The following is a 25,833-nucleotide window of genomic DNA, read 5'->3' on the forward strand; positions in this document are numbered from 1 at the left end:
TTAATCGCAACTCATCGTACAGGAACCAAAGATGTTTATTAAAGAGCCTGCACTCGTACAGCTTCACTGGAACCGTTTGTCAGGACAAGAAGAAATTGAACATAAATATGCTTTAAAATAACATCAATAACTCATTTATAAATTCACATTTTAAATAACAGCAAGCAGTCATTAGAAACATTTTAAATATATATTAAAATTGTATGATTAAATAACAATCAAATGTAACAAATATCCTTTATAAAATTACAAATGTCATAAGAGTAAAACCGTTATTAAATATATATTTTAGAATGCTCAAATTAAATAACAAATACATTCATTTACAAATAAACAAATATTTCATAGAACAAGTGAAAACGTGCTTCCCATTAAAATTATATTGTATATATATATTTTTTTTTTTTACTTTTTACTTCATGTATTGCTTATGATTAAAATCAATATAAAATGGATCAGAGATCGATCCTAAACTTCTGCAATACAACAATTAAACACAATCTATGGCGTACCACACAGTCCACTATCTAACCGGTGTACATGCTATGCAGTGTCTGGATGGTCAGTTTTATAAAAGTAAAATGGCGCCTCATAGTTGGGTCCACGTGATATTGTGATGCCGCTGTAGGGCTCATCTTGTTCCACACTCAGTTTCTTGGCTGCTACATTCTCTGCAGACATAAAGAGGCACACACACACACAAAAAATATGTTTTGATTAACATGAAACAATGTTAAATGTGTGGCTTGTACCCTCAGTTCAGTACATTCATATATACGTATACAAATATATATGTACATACATGTGTATATATATATATAGATTGCACATACCAACCAATCAACCCCTGAACGGCTGGAAGAGGTGCAGATTGATTGAGTGCTGAAGGTGGGAGGTGGGAGGTGATTGGCTGAACAGTGCCCTCTATTGCCCTCTTACCCAGCAGGCTCCAGAAGAAGTAGCTCACGGCCTTGCGGTCGGCCAGGGGGGGGATCAGCGTGTGGAAGAGCAGCGACGTCTCTTCATCATCGTCCAATAGTCTACATGCACGGGCACAAACCATGGTCAACTTACTGATGGTCGTCTTACATTTTGGCACGATTTATATAATCGTTTCAACCAGTCCAGTTGAAGGAAACAGAGGATGCTGGAGCTGATACTGTGTGTGTTTTTATAAAGATGTATATATACTGTATAACAAGCTCCAGTAAGCTTCACCGGGAGTTATGAGCAGCATTGAAGGAAGGTTCTTTACCCTGGGAGATCCACAGGGAAGCTCGGATCACCAACCTCCATGTCGACTTCCTCTGGGATGCCCGCCAGTCTACACACACACACACACACACTCTAAAGCATTAGGCATTTTAGAGACCATATTATATGGAGAGAGTATGTGTGTGTGTGTGTGTGTGTGTGTGTGTGTGTGTGTGTGTGTGTGTGTGTGTGTGTGTGTGTGTGTGTGTGTGTGTTTGAAAACATGTAACTCTCCTCTCTGTTTGTCACTCACCCTTTCATCTCAGGTGTTACATGGGGTGATATCTCTCTGCTCAGTGCCTTGTCTGAGGTCTCTAGAGGGTGTATGGACTGGCCTGGAGGACACACACACACACACACACACACACACACACACACACACACACACACACACACACACACACACACACACACACACACACACACACACACACACACACACACACACACACACCTCATCAGTCTATACGCATATAAGTGTATTTGTTATGTACATTGGTTGTTACTAGTAGGCAGCCATCGCGTGTTGTGTGTTAATGCAATGTCTTAATATTCTTACCGGATATATCAGATAATGACGAGGGGGAGTGTGCCGTTGCTCTCAATTTCTTGATAGTGAGACAGACAGGCACACAAATAAACAGATCGGACACGTGGTCAACATCAAACTTTGTAGGGAACAAGCCTTCCACAAATGACCCAACACCACTACCACGACCACATTCTGCCTCATCTCCACCACCATCACCCTCACCACCACCACCACAGTCTGCCTCATCTCCACCACCATCACCCTCACCACCACAGTCTGCCTCATCTCCACCACCACCACAGTCTGCCTCATCTCCACCACCATCACCCTCACCACCACCACCACATTCTGCCTCATCTGCACCACCATCAGCACCACCACCACATTCCTCATCTCCACCACCACCACATTCTGCTTCATCTCCACCACCACCACCACATTCCTCATCTCCACCACCACCACATTCTGCTTCATCTCCTCCACCACCACCACCACATTCTGCTTCATCTCCACCACCACCACCACATTCCTCATCTCCACCACCACCACCACATTCTGCTTCATCGGCACCACCACCACATTCCTCATCTCCACCACCACCACATTCTGCTTCATCTCCACCACCACCACATTCTGCTTCATCGGCACCACCACCAAATTCCTCATCTCCACCACCAGAAACCCCATACACAGCCCACCTCCATGGACTGCAGCTCCTGTATGTCCTGTATGTCCTGTGTGTCCTGCTCTCTCTGGGCCTCTTGGCCTCTCTCCGAGTCGGTGGACCCTGCCCCCCTCGGGCCCGCCTGCAGGTCCGGGCCCAACGGGGTGAGGGTCGCAGCCTGTCTCCATAGCCGCAGTATCGCCTCCGGCAAGACTGCGGGATGAGAAAAGGCCAGGTGAAAGGTTAGGTTCATCGGGTTGTGAGGGAAGTAAAGGTCTGGTCTCCGGGTTGAAGTGAAAGGCCTGAATAATGATTATGTTAGTGATGGGCAGAGAGTCCTTTCAGAGTGGCAGAAAGACACATCGTCCATGTTGTGTCTACTACCAACTGAGAAAACACCCTTTTATAAATGTTGCCAGAATATGGTATACTCAATATACTCTAGATATATTAAGTCCACATTGTCAAATGCAAAAAGAAAAAAATTGTTGCAGAGTAATACTCTCATACGGCAATGTCTGTATCAGAACTTGAATTGGACCAGCCCTGAATGTGGCTTTATAACAACATTATGGAAAAGGCTGCTGCCTCTCTTTATGCTGAGCTCTTCCTGTAAGACACTCATAAACCACTTAGTGCTGACAGGAGGATTTACAGCACTGCTTCACAAGGAAAAGACCTGCAACCTGTCTAATAAATAAACAGCACCAGTGCTATTGCAGGCAGCAATAGCACACTGTATACCTGTTGTAATTTAATGATACAATTTTTTTACTATGTGTTCAAATGACATTATTTACTGGATATACTTTATCAATATAAATGTATACATACATATATAATTACATATTCTAGACAAAATGAAGTTATTAGATCCAACCATTCATCCATCCTGGTCACTGGGGCCACACATGCCTGAATGTCGATATTAAAACTAATAAAAGCTGTCGAGTGCGTTTCTTTTCTCAACGAATAGGTCACTCTCCGACTTTACTGTTTGTGAGTGAAACGGTACAGACCCATCTTCCTACTTGATTCTACTCTCATCATGGCCGGTTGGGGGCACACCATTGGGGGGGGGGGGGGGGGGGGACCTACAGTTGCAGGGCTCTGTCAGCAGGTAGGCCGCAGACAGCCTCCTGTGAGTGGGGTCCGGGGCCAGTGGGATGATCTCCGTCTCCGTCATGGGGTCTTCGATGCACCGCTGCAGCTCCTCCTGGCTCAGCTGGGTTTCCGGGTCGAAGAAGAGGAGCTGCCCCCTCCTCCGAGCCCTCCTCTTCCTCGGGACCTTTATGGACCAGAGGAGAGGAGAGAAGAGGGGAGGGCCAGAGGAGAGGAGAGAAGATGGAAGTGGCGAGAGGAGAGGAGAGGAACAGAGGAGAGGAACAGAGGAGAGGAAAGGAGAGGAGAGGAGAGGAGAGGAGAGGAGAGGAGAGGAACAGAGGAGAGGAAAGGAGAGGAGAGGAGAGGAGAGGAGAGGAACAGAGGAGAGGAAAGGAGAGGAGAGGAGAGGAGAGGAACAGAGGAGAGGAGAGAAGGCGGTAATGGACCAGAGGAGAGGAGAGGAGAGGAGAGGAGAGGAAATGAATGGACAGGAGATGAGAGAAGAGGACCAGAGGAGAGGAGGATAAGAGAGGAAAGGAGAGCAGACAAACATAAGATAAAGATGATGATAAGAATATTGGTCCATCGTTTATATGAAAGACTCTTCAATCCCACAACCAACCTGCACACACAAACACACACACTCTCTCTCTCTCTCTCTCTCCCTACACAAACTTTAGCATTATGTCCAACGCATACCTCCAACGTGGGACGTCGTATTCTTATAAGTGTTTCCAGCTCTTCGGCCCCAGGAAGAGAGGGTATCCGAGCGGAAGCCAACGGCGTCACTTCCCCTGTGGGGGGCCAGGGTCCTGGGCTAAAGTCCCCCTGTGGCAGTAGTGTGGCGTCTTCACTAGCAATCATGGTGGGCTGTAACCTGGAGCAGCATGAGAGATGCACTGCTACTCAAAGTCTAGTCACCTTGACCGAATGGGATTTTTGATTGATGAAAATAGATAAATAAATACAAATAAATGCTTAGACCCCAATAAAAAGGGGTCTAAGCATTTAACACACAAAAAGGGTTAATAAAAACTAACGAAATACAGGAAAAGCAGGTGTGAAAAAACATTATCATCGCAATAGAAATGAGACAATAAAAACTGATAGAAACTGTCCATCTGTCCTTAGTAAATAAATATGTATACATTTTTTACATGTTATGTTAGTTAGGTCATTTTTATCAGAAATACTTTTTCTGAGGACTAAGAATCTCGCCCTAGCGAATATCCCAATTACAAATTTGGATTAAAACGGACACTGAAAACTATAAAAACTCAAGAAAAACGACAAGAAGCAGGCCGTTGACATCCAGGAGCCATCCCAGTAACTTGGACTGGGAGTTGCATGCCGCAGCCACTACACTTCACCACACTTTCCTTTCCTTGTGACATTTTCATTTCATGAACCTCAAATTGAAAAGACCTACGGTCCAGTGAAGCCTGTGGTCTCTCTGCTTCTGTCTCTCTCTGCGACCTCTTCTGCTCTCTCCAACTCCATCTCTCTGCCTTCTCATATATACAGAAGAGCAAAGGAAAGGGTTTAACTCCCCTCACTTAAGTCTTTAGGCTTGGAACTCTCGTGTTGTATTGTAGTGCGATGAGGATGGAAGAAGCATCTGTCCAGCCGTCACTCACCCTCGGGGAAGTATTCGTCCTGGGCCAGGAGGAACTCGATCATCCCTGCATCATGATCGGGAAGCTCCAGCCCCTCAAACTACCAGGAGACCACACACAGACAGGCAAGGGGCCCGGTGGGCATCGAGGTTAGGGAAACACCAACAAGCAAGACCAAGCTATGGACGCGCGTGTGTGCGTGTGTGTGTGTGTGTGTGTGTGTGTGTGTGTGTGTGTGTGTGTGTGTGTGTGTGTGTGTGTGTGCGTGTGTGTGTGTGTGTACCTCTGCGGATGGTATAGTGACGGGCTGTCTCTCTCTCAGAGTGATGGATTCTGGAGTGGCAGTCCGGTCTGTGAAGTAATGGAGTAACACAAGAGGTCAAAGTAAGCCGTGGGCCCCAAGGACCCCCAGTGTGAAGTGTGTGTGAGAAGGACCTTACTGCTCGGTGTGCGGGTGCTAGGACTGCTGGATGGCTGAGAAAGCGCAAACCTATCACTCATCTGGGGAGGGACCGGTCACATGACAAGCAGAGGGAAAGATAATCTTTCTTTTATGGGTGATATTAAACTTGGAAAGTCATCTGAAAGGCATCATATCAACACTACAAATTAAGTTGTCATAATGTTTATAGTGTTAGTTCTGTTGCTAAGGGTAGCTATAGATATATCCCTAATGTCCTACAGGTGGACATTGGGTTTGGACCCAGAACATTCTGGCTTGGAGCAAACCCCCACCACTAGACCAGGTGTGCCTGCTACCTGTGTCAATGTGCGGGGGCTGGGCACGGCCTCTCCAGAGATCATCACACCAAAGAGGGGGTCCTTGGCCCCCTCTGTCTCATGCAGGAGGAGCAGAGCATCAGGGAGGAGAAGAGAGGATCTGGAAGGGACAGTCCTCATTTGTCAGATGATGAACAAACATTTTGAGCGCTTTTGGGTTGCACACATTATGGATTAAATTTGTGTGCGTGGTATAAGTAGGCTACCTATCTTTGTCATTCAAGTTGATCGATTTCGATGCCTTCTGTTTGTTCAATCTCTCCAGAGTAGTTTGTATTTCATCTAAAAGCACGGATTCGCACAAAACAATGCTTCAGGCAACACGGTCTATAACGTTACATCAATATCATATTCATATCATATATTATACACATTATAGCCAACGGTCTCTGTGGTTCGCCCTACCCAGTAGGAGGCCACACTGGTGGTGATAGACGACCACCACGCCGTACTGGAGCTGGGAGGACAGGTAGAGGGAGAAGCGGGGGCGGGGCAGACCCGACTGAGGGGGCGGCATCCGGACCAGCACGTAGTCCATGATGTCTTCGCTGTGGGAGCAAATGGCTTGATGAAACTTTACGGTACGGGTGGTAGTTGTAAAAAAATAAAAAAAGTATATAAAAAAATATCTTACCATGTTCTTATTACGTTGACTTTTAAAAACTCCCGTCGCGACAATCTAATCCCCTTTGTAGCAGCAAGCCTGCAGAGGATGCAGTCGATCGTATATGATCAAACGTAATTCAGAGTGTTCCTGAACCGTTGTCCATGGTTCTGATCAGTTTTGCCAGATTGGGCCAGATTTACCGCCCAATCTAGCAACCCTGGCTGCAGCGCTGAGGAACACTTCAAAGGAGCCGACAGCTTAGGTTCTCTCATTGTTATGTCTCCACGAGTATTGGCGGTCAGGCGTCTAACTAAATTACTTTCTGGCCACAGTGATTTAACCCGACAAAAACGACGAACTAAAGATTTTAAACAGCAATGATGATAAATGAATGCACAATTGTTATCCCCGCGACATGTAAAGAGTTGGTTCAATAAAGAATAAAAGGATAAAGGATCCGCTCACCAGATGGTAGTGAAGCAGCCTGTGTGTCGCTGCAAGGCAGTAGGATAGTAAAACATGCTTCTTTCACTAATTTAAGGTACTTGAAGTGAATATAAACTATCGGATTGGGTCAATATTAATGGGTTAACCTTAACATGGATCTCAGCTATGAGGTAATCGGTCGTGATCGAGTGTAAAGGTTATGCCGAGAAAGCTTGCAGTTAAAGACGCAAAGAATCGACCACAAAGTTGTATTTCAGGATAAATGACCAGAGACACCCTTTCATTGGTAGATTCACATCAACAAAAAAAAGAAAATAACAAACGATTGGCTGAGGCGTTGTCTCTAGGTGAAAAAGATTTTTTTATTGAGATTCAAACGTTAGGCAAAGATAAAATAATATAAAACTGGGAACGTGGATATAAAAGCAAAAATATACGACAATACAGCAATAAAATACTTGGCTCAACTAAGGAAAAACAGTACAGCAAAGACCAGTACAGCCAAGTACAATAAATGTGCGGTTGGATGGATATGATGGGAACACAAACTGGATGTGATGGGAACACCAGTGTGTCTCTCTCATAGTAGTCTTCCTCTGCATTCGGTGGACCCACAGCAGCAGAGAAGCTCCTTGCCCTCCACGCTGCCCACCTCATAGTTGTAGTCCCAAGTGAGCTCCGTCCCTGCCCGGATCCGCCTGCAGACCGACCAGACACATTAAACGTGGAAAGGTACCACATTCACGTGGTCGATATGGGTGGAAGGAATTGGAAGATATTTTCAGAAACGCATCACTATTTAAAAACGTATTTTAGATAGAAAGCATTGTGTTACAAAGTAGTGCTATGTATTTATCCTGGTTTGAATCTCTTAAAAACGTTGGATAAGATATATATGTTGACTCAAATGGCCCTCTGTGGGTTGAACGCATACTATTGCATTATAATTTCTATTGGGCCGTTTCGGTTTACCATCTAATGCAAGTCAATGGGATGACATGAACAGGGCTATTAGTGTTTTTTTTTAAATAATCTGACTACAAATATGTTTTAGAGAGTGGACATATCAAAAGAATGAGCTGCAATATAGCCCAGAGCCTTAATGAAGACAATTTTGATTAAGTGGTCTAAGACGAAGCATTTAGAAAATGTATTTGTTTGCGGAGACTTCCTGGAAAAGGGGGGTTTGGTTTTCCTTTAAGACAAAACACAAATTCTACACCACTACAGTTTTTTCCAGTGGAACCTCAGTTGATTGCCACCTTTGTGATATGGTCATTGGTCGAAAAATAAATGTAAGCACGATATAGTTCCTGGATACATACTTGCTGGCAAAGAAGGCCACCCATGGGAATCGCAGGTCGTGCGTGTCCACGAACACGTTCTGGACGAACAGGTTAGGACTGCAGCTGTGCTGCAGGTCAGAGAGAGAGGGGGGGGGGGTATGAAGAGACCAGCGGGCCGGAGGCGGGGAGCGGGTCTGGTTGGGGGCATGGCTTACGTTCAGGTAGCGGCCCAGGTTGCCCTCCAGTTTGGCGTCGATGATGTAGCATGACTCCTCTCCGTCGAAGAACTGCCGCGTGTTTCTGGGCGCGTTCTCCCCGCCCCCGCCTCCCCCTCCTCCGCTCTTCCCTGATTTGCCCATGTTGCCTCCCTGGCCCCCTGGGGCCCCTCCCGCGGTGGAGGGCCCGGTCTTCACCATCATGCCGTGATTGGACTTCAGGGCGAAGCCTCTCGTCGACTTGACCGCCACCTGCCTTTTCTTCACGTCTGACAGAAACACAGACACGAGGACAGTGAGGTGGAAGCGCAAACCAAAGATAATAAACTAGTGTACAGACAGACCATTAGAAAGGCCCCGTTCATGTGCCCTGTGATCAGGAACAGGGCTCAGAGCAGTGTCACGCAGAGCAGTTGTCTTGTAACCGAAAGGTTGCTAGTTCGATCCCCAACTTCGATTGTGTTTGTGTGAGAGTGTTGATGTGTCCCTGAGCAAGACACTTAACCCTAACTGCTCCTGATGAGCTGGCTGTCGCCTTGCATGGTTGACTCTGCCGTCGGTGTGTCAATGGGTGTATTAACCGATGTAAGTCGCTTTGGATAAAAGCGTCTGCTAAATGCCCTAATTGTAATTGTCTCACTTGAGGACCCAGCACTTAAAGGGGTGATATAATTAGCCATTACAAGCCGTTGGAAAATCTGCCCTTTCTTGTTCCTTAGTGACATGACAATTGGGTGTGTCTACCTAGATGTATGATGGATAGATCAGTCCATGATATTACCCCTATAAGGGGACACTTACACTAGGGCCGCGGCCCCGTGCCCGAGCTCATTTGCATACTAAAGTCTAGAACGTTTGGCTAGTGTGACCACGCCATCCGTAATCCAGCACGGAACAGCCCCTCGGCCACGACGCACTTGGGAGAGGTGTGCCGTGGCCAAAGTACAGATGCTAATGAGATGACACGCGCGGATACGCAACGTGAGCTGGATGACGTAGTCCTTGCACGACCCTTCTTTCTTTATAGGTCCATGCCCTTCTTCCCCACAACAATCATTTTAAACAATGGTGGCAAGCGGTTCACGAGTGGGTTTACGTTGGTGCGATAGTGAAATCGAGTGTTTAGTTGAAATTTGGACCGAAGACAGCATAGTCGCAGCTGGACACCACGCTTGGTGATGGCGTATTTATCGTATTACGACGTGATGACTAGGGGTGTAACGGTACACAACAGTCACGGTTCGGTACGTACCTCGGTTTTGAAGTCACGGTACGGTACAGGACGGTTCGGTTCATAGTTATGGTGAAAAAACGGATTGCTTGACAGAACGAACATAAGTTTAATTAGTAACGAATTAAACACAACAGTTTTAGCTGTCAGTATGAAACATACAAATAAAATGATGCAATTCTCCAATAACCTTAACATAAAATTAATGAAAAATCCAGTTTTAATGCTCAGTCTAGGCTCTTTAAGCTGGTATGTAAACAAAGAGTTTGTAACATATTCCTGCAGCTCTCTAAAGCTCTGAAGTTCTCATAAATATAATCAATCATTAAATAAAAGTGCAACTGCAGCCTTAACTTAAATTACAGCTTATGTATTTTATAATCTATTGGTGTTTTCATTTCCTCTCGTAGGTCAGAGGCAATGAAAACACCAATAGACCTGGTGATGGCATTTGCCCGTTCTGAATTCCCAGACAGGTGTAGGGGTTGATTAAATAGTGTAGGGAGCTGGGTTTGAACGATTTGAACAACTTTTTTTCATTTTGCAGCGGTGACAGTAACACCTGGATGGTGCCGTCACGTTAAAATTGTACCGGGGGCGAAAATTTGTGCAAGTTCGATGTGTTCCCATTTGCATAGACGATCGCTGTTGAACAATGTCTGCACACAGCTTTCGACTTGTCCACTCGTCTTTCCCCATTGTGATAATTAACCTGGAATCCAAAGTTCTCCCACACTTGGGATTTAAATGACAGGGGGGCATCTTCAAGCTCCGGTTTTCTGTTGTCGCTCGCCATGCAGTTCGCTCTCAGTTCGCTAGTAGACATCAATCCACACACAGTCGCGATCGCGCTCTGCTACTGCTACTACGAGTTCGCGCACGTGCGAGCCGAGCCTAATAAGGCTAAACGGTCCGGGGGGAAATCCGACTTCAAGTTTTAAGTTCCGCACCGCAAAACAAGCCTTTACATTCGCCATATTAACGCTATGTACGCCACATTTACGGACCACGGTACACCTCTGTAACCGCACCGAAGTGCCTGTACCGTGACGGTTCGGTTCAAATACGTGTACCGTTACACCCCTAGTGATGACGTATGTATGAAGGCGCAATCGTGCCAAGGCCACGGCCTTTGGGGGCAGTGTGACCACGGGCCAGCGGGGGGAGTGGGGAGGGGGGGAATCGTGCTGAATCTTCCTCCAGCACGGAACAGGCAAACTTGCCTAGTGTGAGTGTGCCCTAAGTGATATCGGGCTTTTTATCTTTGAAGCTATTCAAAAAAATACTGGATTTAGCCAACTGAACCGTTTTACAAATAAGTAGAAAAAAAGATTAAGAGGATCAAATGGATCGACGTCAACAAGATTTCAACATAGCAGCAGCCCCATTTAGGAATGCAACCGATGGAGGTGGAAGGGCAGTATGGTGAGTAACAGACAGTAACCGACAGAGAGACTCCTCCCGCATCTTACTGGGAGCCGGTTTCTTGTCCTTGTTGTCGTCAGACCCTGAGCTGATGGTCTGGACGTCATCACTGTCCGACAGCGTCATCACATCTTGTTTCTTCCCTCCCTCCAACTTCAGTTGCCTGCAGCAGAACATGCAATTAATGCAAATCGATACGAAAGCAAGACAGTCACAAAGAAACGATCTGTGGTTTATGGCGTTCTGGGGGTTACATACCCTTTGCTGTCCTCAGGTTCCTTGAAAAGATCAGAAAAGGTCTTCAAATAGTACACAATTCATCATACGACAAACAATCCTCACCTAACCATTATACTCTACTATTAAAACAATGAGATAAAATCCTATAAATACACACAGCATCCCTTGAAACACAACATTCAAAATGAGTGACATTACTGCTTCCCTTTAAACTAGACTAGTAAAGGGCTCTGTGTTCCTCCTGATCCTCACCTTCTTCAGGCCCTGGGTGGTGAGCCACGAGGCCACTTTGTTCTTCCCCATCTCCTCAGGCATGGTTAGCGACTTTGTGTCCTCCGTCGCTACCCCGTCTTTACTGTCTTGACTTCCTGTGTCACAAGTACCATTGAGATCAGATTCAGGCCGTTTAAAGCGGTGCCTGGACGTGATAGTGATAAACGTCCACACACACATGCACTCATGTTACTGAGAAATGCTTTGGCTATAAAAACAACAACAATGAGACCTCTCTTTGCAGAAGATCAATAGATAGATAGATGCTTTACTCATCCTGAGGGGTTACAGTAGCTCACATCAAAAACGAAAGTGGAAGAATCATTGCAAAGATATACAGCCCTGACCACTCTTAAGCAGGAGAAGAACCAATACTGAATCCTCCACCGCCCTCTCTGCTCACCCTCCTTGTTGCCCTTGGCCTGGTTGCGCGTCGTGTAGCTCCTCCACACTGAGCTGGAGTTCAGGTAGGTGTCCTTGATGAACGTGTCGTCCGAGCTGTCGCTGTCTTCGTCGCTCTTTGAGTCCTTTTCCTCTTCCTCGTTGCTGTCCTTGGAAGAGTCGGGGCTCTCTGCAGTGAGGAGGGAGAACCAGAACAACATGAGCCTTAGACATGCCATTTCCCATTCAGTAGACACGTTCAATCAATAGAACGGGATTATTATTATTTTTGCTTTTTCATTGCTTTTCATAATTACCCCTCTTGCTGAGATTAGGGTTTCAACCCCCGCAACTCGCGACAGGGAGTCAAACACCATAACCACTAGACCATCATGCCCCCGTTCTGTCCATTAGAGTCACTAATAACTGGCACCCTGCTGGATGCAGACAGTGGGACCCGGCATCACTGACCTGTGCTCTTCTTAGTGGCGTCCGCCTTCTTGGACGTCCGTCGCGGGGCGCTGCCCGACACCAGCGCCGAGGGCGTGATCTGGATCTTGGACATGTCCACGCCGCTGCCCTCGCTGTCCGAGCAGTGTGCCTCGCTCTCGTAGCCCTCCTTGAAGTTCTCCACGCTCTCTATGTGGTCCAGGTTGGCAAAGTACTCGTCCCCCATCTCCAGACCCTCTTTGTCGGCGAAGTCGTCGGTAAGGATCTTACCTGGTCAATGGAGATGACAGTCAATATGTTTAATAACCCCTGTTTACGTTCAGTGATTTAGCAGACAATAACTGCATCTAAAGCAAGTGTGGTAAGCCCAGCGTTCAATCAAGATAAGAACAAATACAAAAAGGGCTGCACCCGTGAAGAGCAGCGGTAGCCCGTTAATTATTGTATTTTTACATCTGTGCTGCACAACAATGCTCACTATCCATGTCCCTCCCTCGTAGCAAAATAGGGTAAGGACTTGCATTCACCTTAACACCTAGACCCATGATCAGGGTAATGAACTGCATTCACCTTAACCCCCAGACCCATGATCAGGGTAATGAACTGCATTCCCCTTAACACCCAGACCCATGATCAGGGTAATGAACTGCATTCACCTTAACACCCAGACCCATGATCAGGGTTATGAACTGCATTCACCTTAACCCCCAGACCCATGATCAGGGTAATGAACTGCATTCACCTTAACACCCAGACCCATGATCAGGGTTATGAACTGCATTCACCTTAACCCCCAGACCCATGATCAGGGTAATGAACTGCATTCACCTTAACACCCAGACCCATGATCAGGGTAATGAACTGCATTCCCCTTAACACCCAGACCCATGATCAGGGTAATGAACTGCATTCCCCTTAACACCCAGACCCATGATCAGGGTAATGAACTGCATTCCCCTTAACACCCAGACCCATGATCAGGGTAATGAACTGCATTCACCTTAACACCCAGACCCATGATCAGGGTAATGAACTGCATTCACCTTAACACCCAGACCCATGATCAGGGTAATGAACTGCATTCACCTTAACACCCAGACCCATGATCAGGGTAATGAACTGCATTCACCTTAACCCCCAGACCCATGATCAGGGTAATGAACTGCATTCACCTTAACACCTAGACCCATTATCAGGGTAATGAACTGCATTCACCTTAACACCTAGACCCATGATCAGGGTTATGAACTGCATTCACCTTAACCCCCAGACCCATGATCAGGGTAATGAACTGCATTCACCTTAACACCCAGACCCATGATCAGGGTAATGAACTGCATTCACCTTAACCCCCAGACCCATGATCAGGGTAATGAACTGCATTCACCTTAACACCTAGACCCATGATCAGGGTTATGAACTGCATTCACCTTAACCCCCAGACCCATGATCAGGGTAATGAACTGCATTCCCCTTAACACCCAGACCCATGATCAGGGTAATGAACTGCATTCACCTTAACACCTAGACCCATGATCAGGGTTATGAACTGCATTCACCTTAACCCCCAGACCCATGATCAGGGTAATGAACTGCATTCCCCTTAACACCCAGACCCATGATCAGGGTAATGAACTGCATTCACCTTAACACCCAGACCCATGATCAGGGTAATGAACTGCATTCACCTTAACACCCAGACCCATGATCAGGGTAATGAACTGCATTCACCTTAACACCCAGACCCATGATCAGGGTAATGAACTGCATTCACCTTAACCCCCAGACCCATGATCAGGGTAATGAACTGCATTCACCTTAACCCCCAGACCCATGATCAGGGTAATGAACTGCATTCCCCTTAACACCCAGACCCATGATCAGGGTAATGAACTGCATTCACCTTAACACCCAGACCCATTATCAGGGTAATGAACTACATACACCACCTCACCTTTTGATGTTATGATGTTTCCTAATAGTTGAATCCAGCAATGCCATGAACAAGAGGGCTGTGCCCTCGACACCACCACCACCACATCCCATAGTCCCAGAGGAACCCCAGGGACGGCTCCCTGTCCTCACCAGCGTAGATGCAGACGAAAGAGCCCTTGGCGACGTCGTCCAGGCAGCGGATGCCCCAGCCCTTGTTCTGGGTCTTGAAGAGCTGCAGGCGCACCTGCAGGCCGTGCTGCACCAGCCGGTTGGTGCACATCTGAGCCGAGCACTTGCACCGCTTATTGCACTCATAGATCCTGGGTGCAGGAGGTCACAGGAGGAGGCAGAGCGGGGAGAGCAGACATTCATTATACCACTATTCTATATATTCTATATTGTTCAGCCTGATTGTTCAGAGAAGACTTCCACTTAGAGCTTACGCTTTTTGAATCCATTTAAATAATTTCTTGCATGTGTCCATTGTTCTCGTCTCAATAGTGAGTCTCTCTGGTCAAAAGTGTAGTCCTCTGAATGGCTGCATGAAAATGTAAACAGCACCCGCGGGCCGAGTGCGTGTCAAAGGCTTACCCGGTGGGCAGGCACTCGTCTAGGCGTTTGTGGAGGAAGCCGGCGCCCTGGTTGATCTGGGCCCCGGGGGTACAGCCTGTGGCCTGCAGGGTCAGCTGGTGGCAGGAACACTTGGACCTGGAGGCCACACAGGGTAGGTTCAAGGGCTGGCGGGACCGTTCAAATGTGGGTCTTCATGCAAGCAGGAGTGGGAGCGGCTGGAAGGAATGGTTCAGGGTGGACGGCTTTTGACTCACTTGTCTCTGCAGCCATCTGTGCAGTCGCAGCCGACCAGGAAGTCCGGGCTGGTGTTGATGAACACTCCGTCCTCTGGGATCCGCTCCTTGCCTGGGGAGCACACGACACGGTCCATTCCTTAGTACCCCTTAGACACTTAGACAGTTGGGGGGGGTTTCAGTGGATGCTCTTTGATTTTGCCTTCATTCTCTAACTGGACCTCTTGGACCAGCCTCCTTACTGTAGGCCACTTTGGGCGGCGGTGTGGAGTCGATCTCGTTGACGCAGGAGAGGGGGATGTCCTCCCGTCCCCCGGTGATGTCCAGGATGTAGTAGATGGGCCGGGACGGGTGGAAGGGCCGGTCCACCAGGACGTAGGGGTCCAGGCAGAACATCTCCAGGAAGATGAAGTCGCAGCGCGTCTGGAAGAGGTAGTGCTGGATCTCCTCCATGTTGCGCAGACACAGGCCGCACGGCGCCTTGTAGATCACATGGAAGGACATCTGAGGAGGGACACAGGACAGAGGACGGTGAAGCAATCGGCACATCAAGACTCAAAGTACACTGGAATTATAGTTATTAATTAATTATAGTTATTAGGTGATCACAATGTCTGTGGATACCTATTGTTATTGTAGGAATTATTATTATTATTCCATAGCTCAGCCCCTCAAATGTGTAGACGACATTTGTTTACCCGGTAAGCAGGTCTCCAAAAAGGTTTGATGCCCAAATTCCAATGGGGGGCGCTATTAACGTGGCCACGGTTAAACCATCTGAACGTCCGCCCCGATGGATTAAAAAGGCTGAGACTTTGTGTACATTCCTTATGTCAAAATGTCAGGATAATATATAATATATAAGGAAATAAAACTATTGAGATATTCAATCAAAATTATACTTTCAGAAGTACTCAGGAACTGGAGATTACTAGGGCACATAGAGGCCAGCACCCATAACACGTGGGTAGGAGTTGTTGGTCATAGCTCAAAAAATGACATCACAGTGTAAATCTGAATAAATGCTAAGCTAAGCACTAATGCCCTTTTCTATCGCAAGTCCGTGCAAGAAAGAGGCAGGAACTTGAAACTTGACTTGAAAATAACAGACACCTCCCTTTACATGTGTACAACTATTTGTGTTGATATCTCATTCCATGATATCAGTGTCAATTACAGTTTGCTGTTAAGCGTAATGCAGCATTTCATCAGCCGGTTAAATAAAATTACACATAAACAGCATCTGCTATTAAACGTGTGTGTGTGTGTGTGTCTTTCTCTATGTCTGTGTGTGTGTGTCCGTGCAAAATAAACTTGTACCAAAGAACAAAGACTCGCCCTCGGCGAAGGAATAGATGCATCTAGGAGTAAGGACTAGATTACGATGACTACACCCGGGATTCACTGTGAAGACCTTGTGGCACTGCTTGCATTCCAAGTTCATCATTCATCATCTTTTGCAATTAAAGTCCAACGGTTTTGCAAACAACAACAACAAGTTGGACGAAAACAAAATGTCAATATTAGACTATAAAATGTGTGATTAAAAAGGAAGGATAAGGAGACGGCAGTTTTAAGTAACGATAACAACACCACAAAAGGTCCAGTCAACCCCACCCCTCCCCAGGCCCATCCGCCACCACTACGCCCCCGGGCGGCCAGCCGGAGCGGACCACACCCACCTTGCGGTTGACCTTGCGCCGGCCCGTCATGCGGCGGAAGTCGTAAAGCAGCGGGGTGAGCAGGGGGTTCTTCCCCCGGTGCTTGTCCGGGCGCGAGGGCCGGATGCGGGTCAGACAGGCGGGCTGGCAGGTGTGCATCAGGTAGAAGATGCGGTCTGCGGGGGCGCGGTAGGGGGGCTGCTGGTAGACTACGGGGCCGGCGATGAGGGTGGGGGGGGCTGGGACTGGGGCTGGTAGTGGGGGTGGAGGTAGGGATAGGGATAGGGATAGGGGAAGGGTTAGGGGTGGGGGGGCCATGGGGACCAAAGACATCAACGGAGGTTGTTTCTGGAACTGATTTGTTGAGCTGAAAGGTACGGGCGACAGCATGGTGGCGGCTGGTCTTCCGCTGGGGGTGATCAAACACACAAGGGGTCAGACATGAAGAGGGCTGGTGAAAGGTGACCACCAAACCGACTTGTGTTGTACAGCAGTTGATCCAAAATAAATACCCATATGTTTCCTCATTTCACATGCTGCAAGGACTAAGATTTGTGTGGGTACTGTGCGGATAGATGTGTTAAAGTGCACTTCTGGTGCACTGAGAGTTGGATGGTCAGAGAATTGGAAGGAAACAACCACACGTATGCACTTGAGCTGAGCACTGATGTCAGAGTCCAAGTGTGAACAAAGTATGGGAAAGTATGTGAAATGGAGCCGGGCAAAGAGACAAGGAACCTATAGCCTGAGTCATTGAGGTCATCTCAGGCTAATTGGTACAGGCAGGATGTATCTGTATCATTGTTTGGTTTTGCTTCCTGCTTTTCCTTTAATAACTATTATTTAGTAACGACAGGCAACCTGGGCCTCACCTGGGGATCTGGTTGAGACTGGAGGACATGGCCTGCAGGATCTTAGAGGCATGGGTGCCTCCTACCCCTGGAATAAACGGAGATGTGCTTTTCCTCGCCATCTGCTGTTTATTACTAGGAGACAGAGGATCAGGGGACATAAAAAATGAGGATATTAAAACACAACGTATTGCTAAGGTTCTTGATCTTGTTCATATGCCCGTTTTTAAATGTCCATCATGCAATTATACATTGCAGGTAGCAGGCGTAGCGATCAAAGGCTGTGTCAAGGAGCCGATTGAAGTGCAGGACTCACTCAAAACGTGCAGACTGTGAGGGTGAGAGGAACTGGCTTAGTGGGGAGCTGAGTGAGGAGCTTACAGCAGCCATCAGGGGGGCTGCTTTGCTGGGGGAGGCCCCCTCACTGGTGTACTGAACCACGGGGCCCTTGCTCCTCAGCGCTCCTGCGATGGAGGGAAGCGTCAGAGAGTTCATGCCTTGGCATTATGCAGGTGTTCAACTGATTGATCAACTGTGGTAGCGGTCTCTCCTGGTTCAGCCTGGCTGGCAGACGTCTGTCTACAGTGGCGTGCACAGTGCATGTTGTTGTGCATGCTTGGAGTACTCGTCAGACAGTAATGGATGCTCATTACCCATGTTGGGTCTGGTCCTCTGCTGGCCGGCCAGCTTTTTCTCCTGGGTGTTGGCTGAGGTCAGCTTGAGATTGAACATGGGCTCCAGCCGGGTGGAGCCTCTGTAGATCCACTCGCTCCTCTTGTCGTCCTAATGAACAGCACCAGCACACAAAAGGCTTTGCTAGATCTTTTTCTTTTTTTTTTTTACAATCAGGGACACACATAAATATCATGTCTGACAAATTATTGGTGGAAAAATCTGAAACTTGGATTATGATGAATTATTCCGGTACTGAAATTATTGTTGATCATTTGAAGCATTATTGCCTGTCTTAACCAAAGGGCGTAACAAGCACCAAACAACGACGCACCCTTGATAAACGTCTGCAAGAGAATAGAGCCACTTGATGTGAGCACTGAGCAGTGTGGATTAGCCAGGTTTATAGAGTACTGCCACACAGCCCAATATAAAACCTATAAATATAAAAAAAATGCTTTTTACACTATTACGTAAACTATAAAGCTTTTCATATCATTTCGTTGGCATTTGAGGAGACAAAGTTACATTAAAAGAGCATTAAGAGATTAATTAACTTTAATTAACCTAACTTGATCTGGCAATGGACGTGGGTGTGGCAAAATGTTTAAACCATAGAGGGTGCAGGTCTTTTGGGTTAGATTTAGAAAGAAATCAATTCTCTTAAATGTACTTTAATTTAATTTCAGTTTGTGCCTTAAGTATGCAATACTGTTCATTTCTTGTCAAAAATTATGGTTTTGTTTCAACTTGTTTCTATTCAGCATACTGATTGAACGTTTGTTTCCTTCTAAAATGCTCAAAAAATTGAACAAATTGGATTTGATTTCCTTATGTATCTGGCTAATACTTCAGGCTACATTATGAGTGCGCAACACTTTTTTTCGTAGTTCGGTTAACCGGTTACAAAAAAAACAAAAAAACGAATATTCGAATATTGATATGCCTTCAAATGCCCATCCCGTATACGTTTCTTTGAGTTTGCAAACACGGAGACAAGTTCATCAATGCTTGTTTAGGATGAATAAATTATGCCAAAAAGACCATTCAAATACATTAAACATAAACAACCGGGATGCAGAGGCAGCGTATAGAGTTTCACGTAGATGAAAGGAGCGTCGTCTACGGCCTCACTCAGGAGCCCTGGGTCCGGCTACAGCGGCCAGAGCTGCTATGAAGGCTTAGTTTGGCTTCATTTTGCTTCACATTGTAGGAATTATGTTGATACGCAGGCACTATGGCTGCAATCAATTGGCTTCCTAATGCGTGGCCAGTTTCTTTCTCATGAAGCAGAAGGAATAAGTGGGCCGCAGCCTTCACCTATGAAGTTATAGATAGTTCAATAGAAGTGTAGGACGATTCGTTTTTGACACATACAAATATAAACTGTGGAGGGAGAAGCCCGCTCTCCAGTGAGATGCAGGCCAGTTACTGCATCCTGTAATCTAACCGGCCGGGGCTACACAAGCTCCACATAAGGATGTGCGTGTGTGTGTTACTTGCCTTGATGTGTGTCTCTGCAAGTGTGTGTGTGTGTGTGTGTGTGTGTGTGTGTGTGTGTGTGTGTGTGTGTGTGTGTGTGTGTGTGTGTGTGTGTGTGTGTGTGTGTGTGTTTTTACCAGGAAGAGGATCTTCACCAGGCTGCCATCCACCTCCTCTATCCGGCTCCTCCACCAGGTGCCCTCCCACTCTGTCTTGATGATCTGGCCCATCTTCAGCAGCACCATGGGCCGGTTGGGGTAGGCCGTGATGTACTCCTCGATGAAGTCCCGGCACGACGCGTCCTCTATGTCCTCCCACGTGCGCTTCACTGGGGAGAGCGAGTCAGTGAGGGAAATCACGTTATTTCCATTGGGCATACCTCTGAGGTAACATTATCTGTGTTAAATCTGCACTAGAGGTTTTTCCATTTAGCCAGGTTGGGAGAAAGGGGGGGGGGGCAAAAGTTGGCCAGAAGGAAACAGGTTGCTCCTCTTGGTAAATATTTTAATCTTGACAAACTTTGTTGTTCAGATAGTATTTTGGAATAAGTTAGATAGATAGACGTTAGATAAATGACACGGTGCAGGTGGAACGATAAAAAACCCTTTCATTCGTACGACAAGTGCGTGACGGGTTCTTACGTGGACGACAGACCGGGAAGAGCTCGGGAAGAGTGACGTAGGAGGCGTAGCCATCGTCGAAGAAGATCAAAAACCTGAAACAAACCCGAGGCCCACCAGAGGCCATCAGTGACCACGCCACCACGCTTCCAAACCACAGCTCGTCTGCAGTGTTTCATCTGCGTCTCACCTCATGCGGTTCTTGTTGTTGGGCATTTCTGCCACGACGCCGGCGTAGAGCCAGGACAGGGTGCCGTCTTTGTACTTGGCGACCACGCGCGCGCCCACGTACAGACTCTCCAGCGTGGGGTGGTACTCGAAGGCCACGTGGTTCCCAGAGAGGAGACTCTTGCCCTTGCTCTCAAACTTCACCTTGTACTTGAACATGCCGTTCCCTGCATGAGGGACAATCCAAATAGTGTTTTTGAATGTTGAATTTGAATGTTTTTTTGCGATCTGCACTTTCTTGAAAGATGAATAAAGTTGGATACACACCAACATGGTTGATAGCAACGAGGGTGCCTCTGTGCCAGGTCTTGGTGCGTTTCTTTCCAAGAATGGTCATTTCTACTGTGAGTTCCCCCTCCTCAATGGCGGGGTTGGGTTTGGTTGGGGAGAAGGCCGGAGGCTGGGAGACAAATACGGTAGGTGCCGTCGGATGAGCCCCTAGAAGACGAGATGAGACCAACACAAAGCAGTCAGCATGGTACAGTCCCTCACAGGCAGGTGATCTCGATGACTTTTTCATTATTAACCCACTAAAATGATTATTGTTACCACCTCATGACTGATGCTTGATATCAGATTTTTCAGCATAACCTCAGCCATGAACCCCTTTAAACATGGCATAAAAAAATATATAAATATACATTTAACTGCTTTCAAGGTTTTTTTTAAATGGACAAATCGTTGGAAAACTACGACATCATTCCTATCGAAGCAAGTGAAAGCTGGAATTATTGTAATACCGTGGTATCAATTAAAAAAGGTGAACATAATAAGGTGATATAAATGTAAAGTTCTACCCCCCATATCAAACGTATTGCACAATTGAGTCAAGGGATTTGGTTCCGTTTGCGTTGCCGTTTCATGGCACCTTTTGTGTGTGTGCTCTCACCGAGGTGTGGGGGCTGTATGGAGGACCTGAGCTGAGGGGCAGCAGGTGACGCCTTGCCGACTATCCGGACCAACTTGTGCACCTGCTGCGTGGTCTTATGCAGGACGGTGGAAGCGTCCTTAAACTGGCCAATCAAAAGAGGGCTGGGGTCAACATCCACACATACCATCAGCGCTTCCCAGTTCACAACACTATCAACATATGTCAAACACACAACCCCTGTTATAAAGTGGACAATACCAAATAGGGATTCAATGTGTGCTTGATGTGAGATGAGAATGGAGAACTACTCTGCGGTGGTGGTGTGAGAAGAGTGCTTTGCTCGTCGTACCGTTCCATCTTTAACAGGAGTACCCGGCTTCTTGGGAGGAACCACTGCAAATGTCCCCCGACCAAAAGCACAGATCGTTATCAACCACCAACTGTGTTTGTAACAGCACCATTAGTCAACAAATAACCCGGATGTTTATGAAGTACAATCATGTCACAAAATACTCATGACGACTTGTCGTAAGCTCTGGACAGCGTTTTGAAGGATGACGTCCTAACTTACAGCAACCGACGGCAATGACATCGTCATCATCGTCCTCGTCGTCGATCTCGATGACCTCGGAGGAGAGGGGTCTGCCCCCTCTGGACTCGTCCTCCGAGCTGCTCTTATACACCAGGCCATTGTCCTGGTACGACTTCCTCACCAGCTTCTCACATTCCAACACAGACCTGGCGAACAGCGTGGCAGGGGACAACATTGTCACCAGACACACACACACACACCTACACACACGTCCAGATCTGTGATACACCTCATCCATGATGCATCCACTCACTGGTTGGCATTGCTGATGAGCTCCTCGGTGGTGGCCTCCTCTTCTTCCTTTTTCTCCACCCACTGTTTGAGGTCATCCAGCTGGGCCTTCCTCCTCTGCACCGAGTCACTCTGCTCCACCGCGTCCTCGATCCACTTCTTCAGTTCATCCAGGGAGACCCCCAGCTCCTCCTCCAGCCCCGAATCCCATCCTTCAGTCTCCATTCTGCCAGGGAGTCCGAATTAGAGAGAATACAGAGATGGCTGCTTTGTAATAAAAAAAACTGTTCTTTTGGGGAATTCAATGAATGGCATTTCTCATAAGACGTGTTTTGGAAAGCAGCAACTATCATATTATGGATAGACAGACAGCCTGCAACTGATTTTAACAATTAGATGTCTCGCTGCAAACACTGACGGTAACTGTTCTGAGAAACCATTTCTTATCCTTCTGGTGGGAAAAACATGACTAATAAAGGAAGGCTTTATATTGTAACACGACTGTCTGAGTCATTAGTCTCTCAATTGATTATGAAGCACTCCAGTCAGGCTGTAATACGTCATAGCCTAGGCGAGCAGACGATGGCAGTAATATTTATAGTAGCGATAGCTTCATGAAGACTGCATCTAAAAAGTAATGTTTATGCTCATAACAATAACGTTCACAATAGGAGATAGGACAAGCCCGCTAATGGTCAGCCGGCACAAGTTTGCATAACGGTGTCATCCTCCTCTAAATCAAAGTGTAACTTTTAACTTATCATCATAAAGGAATACGATATGGTACTGTTAGCGTTTCAGCATGTTAGCCTAGCATCGGATCATATACAGCTAAATAAACACATGTGTTATTGTTGATCTTCAATCATACAAAAATATATACATTAACAGTACACAGCAATGCACTGTATCATGCAATATGATGTTGTATCATGCCTACCTATCGCTGCTCTCCATTGTGTTTTGTTAGCAAATGTGTGTGCACCACAGCTAGGTGCGTTAGCAGCCAAATGTTTGTTTTTCATTCCAGAGTAGCCCGCGAGGGCGGTGCTGCCGATATCCTTCAGGAAAAAACAACAACCCCGCTCTTCCGGGTTACGCGGAGCTCCGAACACTAGCTGCAATCGGCGGGACATGGTGAGAACCCTTTATAGGTCCTTGTGAGAACCAGGCTGACAAGGATACCCTAAACGACGAGGTCAGCCCACATGAAGTGGCCCACAATTAAGAATATCACTGGATTTTTTTAATGAATATAAATCACGACTTATAGCGTGATATTTACCAGATGTTTATCATAAACATTCATTATTTACAGCCCATGTATACATATTTAAATTCAGATCTAAATGTAGAAATGTTGCAAAATCCTCATAACAAAACTTAATGAATGTGACTTTCTTAAGGAAAAAAGGCAAATTACTCGATCCTCTCTACTCATTACTTGTAAAAGATGTCACATTTAACAATCATATTCATATCAAAATAATGGTCAACTGAAAATTCCTTTTTTTATGTTGAAACCAATAACTAATAGGGAGAACAGACACCTTTTCTATGAAGAAGAATGACATTGTACAAATAATATAATTTGATTTAGCTCCTATTATAAACAAGTTTGAAATAACAACACTGTATCAACCATAATAAACAGTGGTTTCATATGTAGTAAAGGCAAACAGGCTCGTTTCCAGTGGCAGTCCTGAACAGTTCATCTTGAGTATCCATCATCCCAGGTCTGGACCCCCATCACTCCTCTGATTGCTCCTCTTGGTAAATACTTGTTGAAATAGCACTGTATGGGTCCAGCACCATCTGTGCACAACGCACTATAGACACCAACAGAAAAAAGCAAAGCAGAAAGAAGAAGAATAGGGCAAAACCCAAGTCCACATCTATGTCCATTCTGGCTGCAGGAAGGATCGGAGGGTTAGTGTCAGAAATACCTCAGGCCCAACTAGATTTTCTTTTGCCACTTCTCGTCTTTGCCGTAATAGTTTTAGTTACCTTTGCCCTTTTTTTTGTCTTCACATAGCAGTGTTTGTCCAAACCCTGACCACCTATACCAAAAACATAGCAGCACAAGTATTTCCTTTGGTTGGTAGTACGGCTACGGCAACACTCCCAGACTTGTTCTAGTAATCCTTTTCAATCTTTCAACAGAAAACCGTCTGGGTTAAACTCTAGGATCTCCACGTGTTGTTCAGGAAAGGCATTGTAAATGAGGGCCATTTCAACAACCTGTTGCCTCCTGCGTGTTGCTAGTTTCCCCCTCAACATTGACACCCTCTCTATTCCTTGGCCCGTTGTTCCCATCCCCCAGAGACGGCATGGATTGGTGATCACACAGACACATTTGGCACCCATCTTGTGCATAAATAGTTAAAAAGGAGTTTGGTAACGATCAGGCCGTTCCTGAGATTAGAAACACAGGCATGGCTCTGCTTGTGGACGGTAGCTTTAACACCTTAAGCAAAGAGAGATGGTCGTTTGCTGACCCACAAATGTGTCAACAGCCCCACACCATGAATCCAACAAATTAATTTATTTGTATGTCATCACACACAAATTATATTTGTAAATTTGATCGATTACCACTGACTAGATATATGAAAAATGCATGTTTCTTTTCCAAGGGTAGAGAAATAAACCCTTTTCATTGCTGTTTAAAGTATAAATTAAAATCCTCCAACTGCAATAAGTGACAGCGAGTTACAAGGGGCAGGTGATCGCGAGGGAAAGAGGATATGATGCGTTGGTGGCAATCCACTTAAGAGGGGTTGGAAACTGATCCTGACCAAAAAGATGCAGATTGGTTGTATTCTGATGCCTCTGCAGAGACATAAAAAGGTTAAAAGTAAAGTGACCCTATACAAATAGAAGGGCAGATCCAGAGAAATAGCAATGACAGGAAGAGGAAGCAGGGCAACACCAGGATAACTATGCCAGACCACACAAAGGTCCTCTTCTCAAAACTGAATCAACAAAAAGGTCTCACTCATTTGCATCCCAGAACTAAGTGCTGTGAAAGACTAAACCCATCTTAAACCTACTGACCGCATCCATGCCATCTGTTTCACCCCGGGCTGTAAAGGAGAACCAGGGAGGATGAGCTTAAGGAAATCAATCCGGAGTGAGATCTGCAGATCACAGCTTCTTCAGCAAGACAACAGATACAGGTGGGTTTTGTTTCTTCAGAGAACACGGCAGAAGAGTAAATAAAAAAGCTGTTCTTGAAATAGCCATGACCAACATAATCAGCTGAGTGTAAAGAGAGATGCTTACCATGTATAAATTAGTTAAGCAAAATAGTTTTTTTCCGACGTATTTCATTATGCAACACGAGAAAGTAAAAAAATGTCACGACGTACTCCAATAC

The 25,833-nt window shown here is 46.3% G+C and overlaps 3 protein-coding genes across 4 annotated transcripts; all 3 read right to left on the reverse strand.

The window, feature by feature from the left end:
- Positions 1–7,286, reverse strand: LOC132467630 (meiotic recombination protein REC8 homolog). The gene is made up of 17 exons (XM_060065078.1): positions 7,023–7,286; positions 6,585–6,653; positions 6,356–6,498; positions 6,157–6,232; positions 5,930–6,050; positions 5,611–5,671; positions 5,454–5,521; positions 5,192–5,270; positions 4,984–5,062; positions 4,254–4,431; positions 3,549–3,738; positions 2,485–2,663; positions 1,814–1,862; positions 1,508–1,589; positions 1,256–1,324; positions 940–1,040; positions 1–671 (listed from the first exon to the last, which is right to left on the reverse strand). The coding sequence occupies exons 1-17, from the start codon at positions 7,076–7,078 to the stop codon at positions 544–546; spliced, it is 1,728 nt and encodes a 575-aa protein (XP_059921061.1). The 5' UTR covers positions 7,079–7,286; the 3' UTR covers positions 1–543.
- Positions 7,287–7,341: 55 nt separating this feature from the next.
- setdb1b (SET domain bifurcated histone lysine methyltransferase 1b) lies at positions 7,342–23,554 on the reverse strand. Of its 2 annotated transcripts, XM_060065035.1 has the most exons (25): positions 23,395–23,554; positions 22,477–22,680; positions 22,203–22,369; positions 21,981–22,024; positions 21,650–21,773; positions 21,028–21,198; positions 20,723–20,927; positions 20,554–20,627; positions 20,050–20,240; positions 18,412–18,541; positions 18,075–18,222; positions 17,780–17,893; positions 16,929–17,316; positions 15,489–15,750; positions 15,268–15,358; positions 15,032–15,148; positions 14,591–14,760; positions 12,527–12,775; positions 12,078–12,245; positions 11,654–11,769; positions 11,420–11,439; positions 11,209–11,324; positions 8,506–8,774; positions 8,330–8,418; positions 7,342–7,702 (listed from the first exon to the last, which is right to left on the reverse strand). In XM_060065035.1, exons 1-25 carry the CDS (start codon positions 23,409–23,411, stop codon positions 7,585–7,587), a joined length of 3,762 nt encoding a protein of 1,253 aa, XP_059921018.1. In that variant the 5' UTR covers positions 23,412–23,554; the 3' UTR covers positions 7,342–7,584. The 2 variants fall into 2 exon arrangements, with proteins under 2 accessions (XP_059921018.1, XP_059921019.1); XM_060065036.1 differs by lacking the exons at positions 22,203–22,369; positions 22,477–22,680; positions 23,395–23,554 and having other exon boundaries at positions 21,650–21,792; positions 21,981–22,019.
- Positions 23,425–25,726, reverse strand: LOC132467659 (cortexin domain-containing 1 protein-like). The gene is made up of 2 exons (XM_060065121.1): positions 24,462–25,726; positions 23,425–24,429 (listed from the first exon to the last, which is right to left on the reverse strand). Exon 2 carries the CDS (start codon positions 24,357–24,359, stop codon positions 24,204–24,206), a length of 156 nt encoding a protein of 51 aa, XP_059921104.1. The 5' UTR covers positions 24,360–24,429; positions 24,462–25,726; the 3' UTR covers positions 23,425–24,203.
- Between the last annotated feature and the right edge of the window lie 107 nt (positions 25,727–25,833).

The sequence above is a fragment of the Gadus macrocephalus genome, chromosome 11 (genome assembly GCF_031168955.1).
Source record: "Gadus macrocephalus chromosome 11, ASM3116895v1".
In the NCBI taxonomy this organism is placed as follows: domain Eukaryota; kingdom Metazoa; phylum Chordata; class Actinopteri; order Gadiformes; family Gadidae; genus Gadus; species Gadus macrocephalus.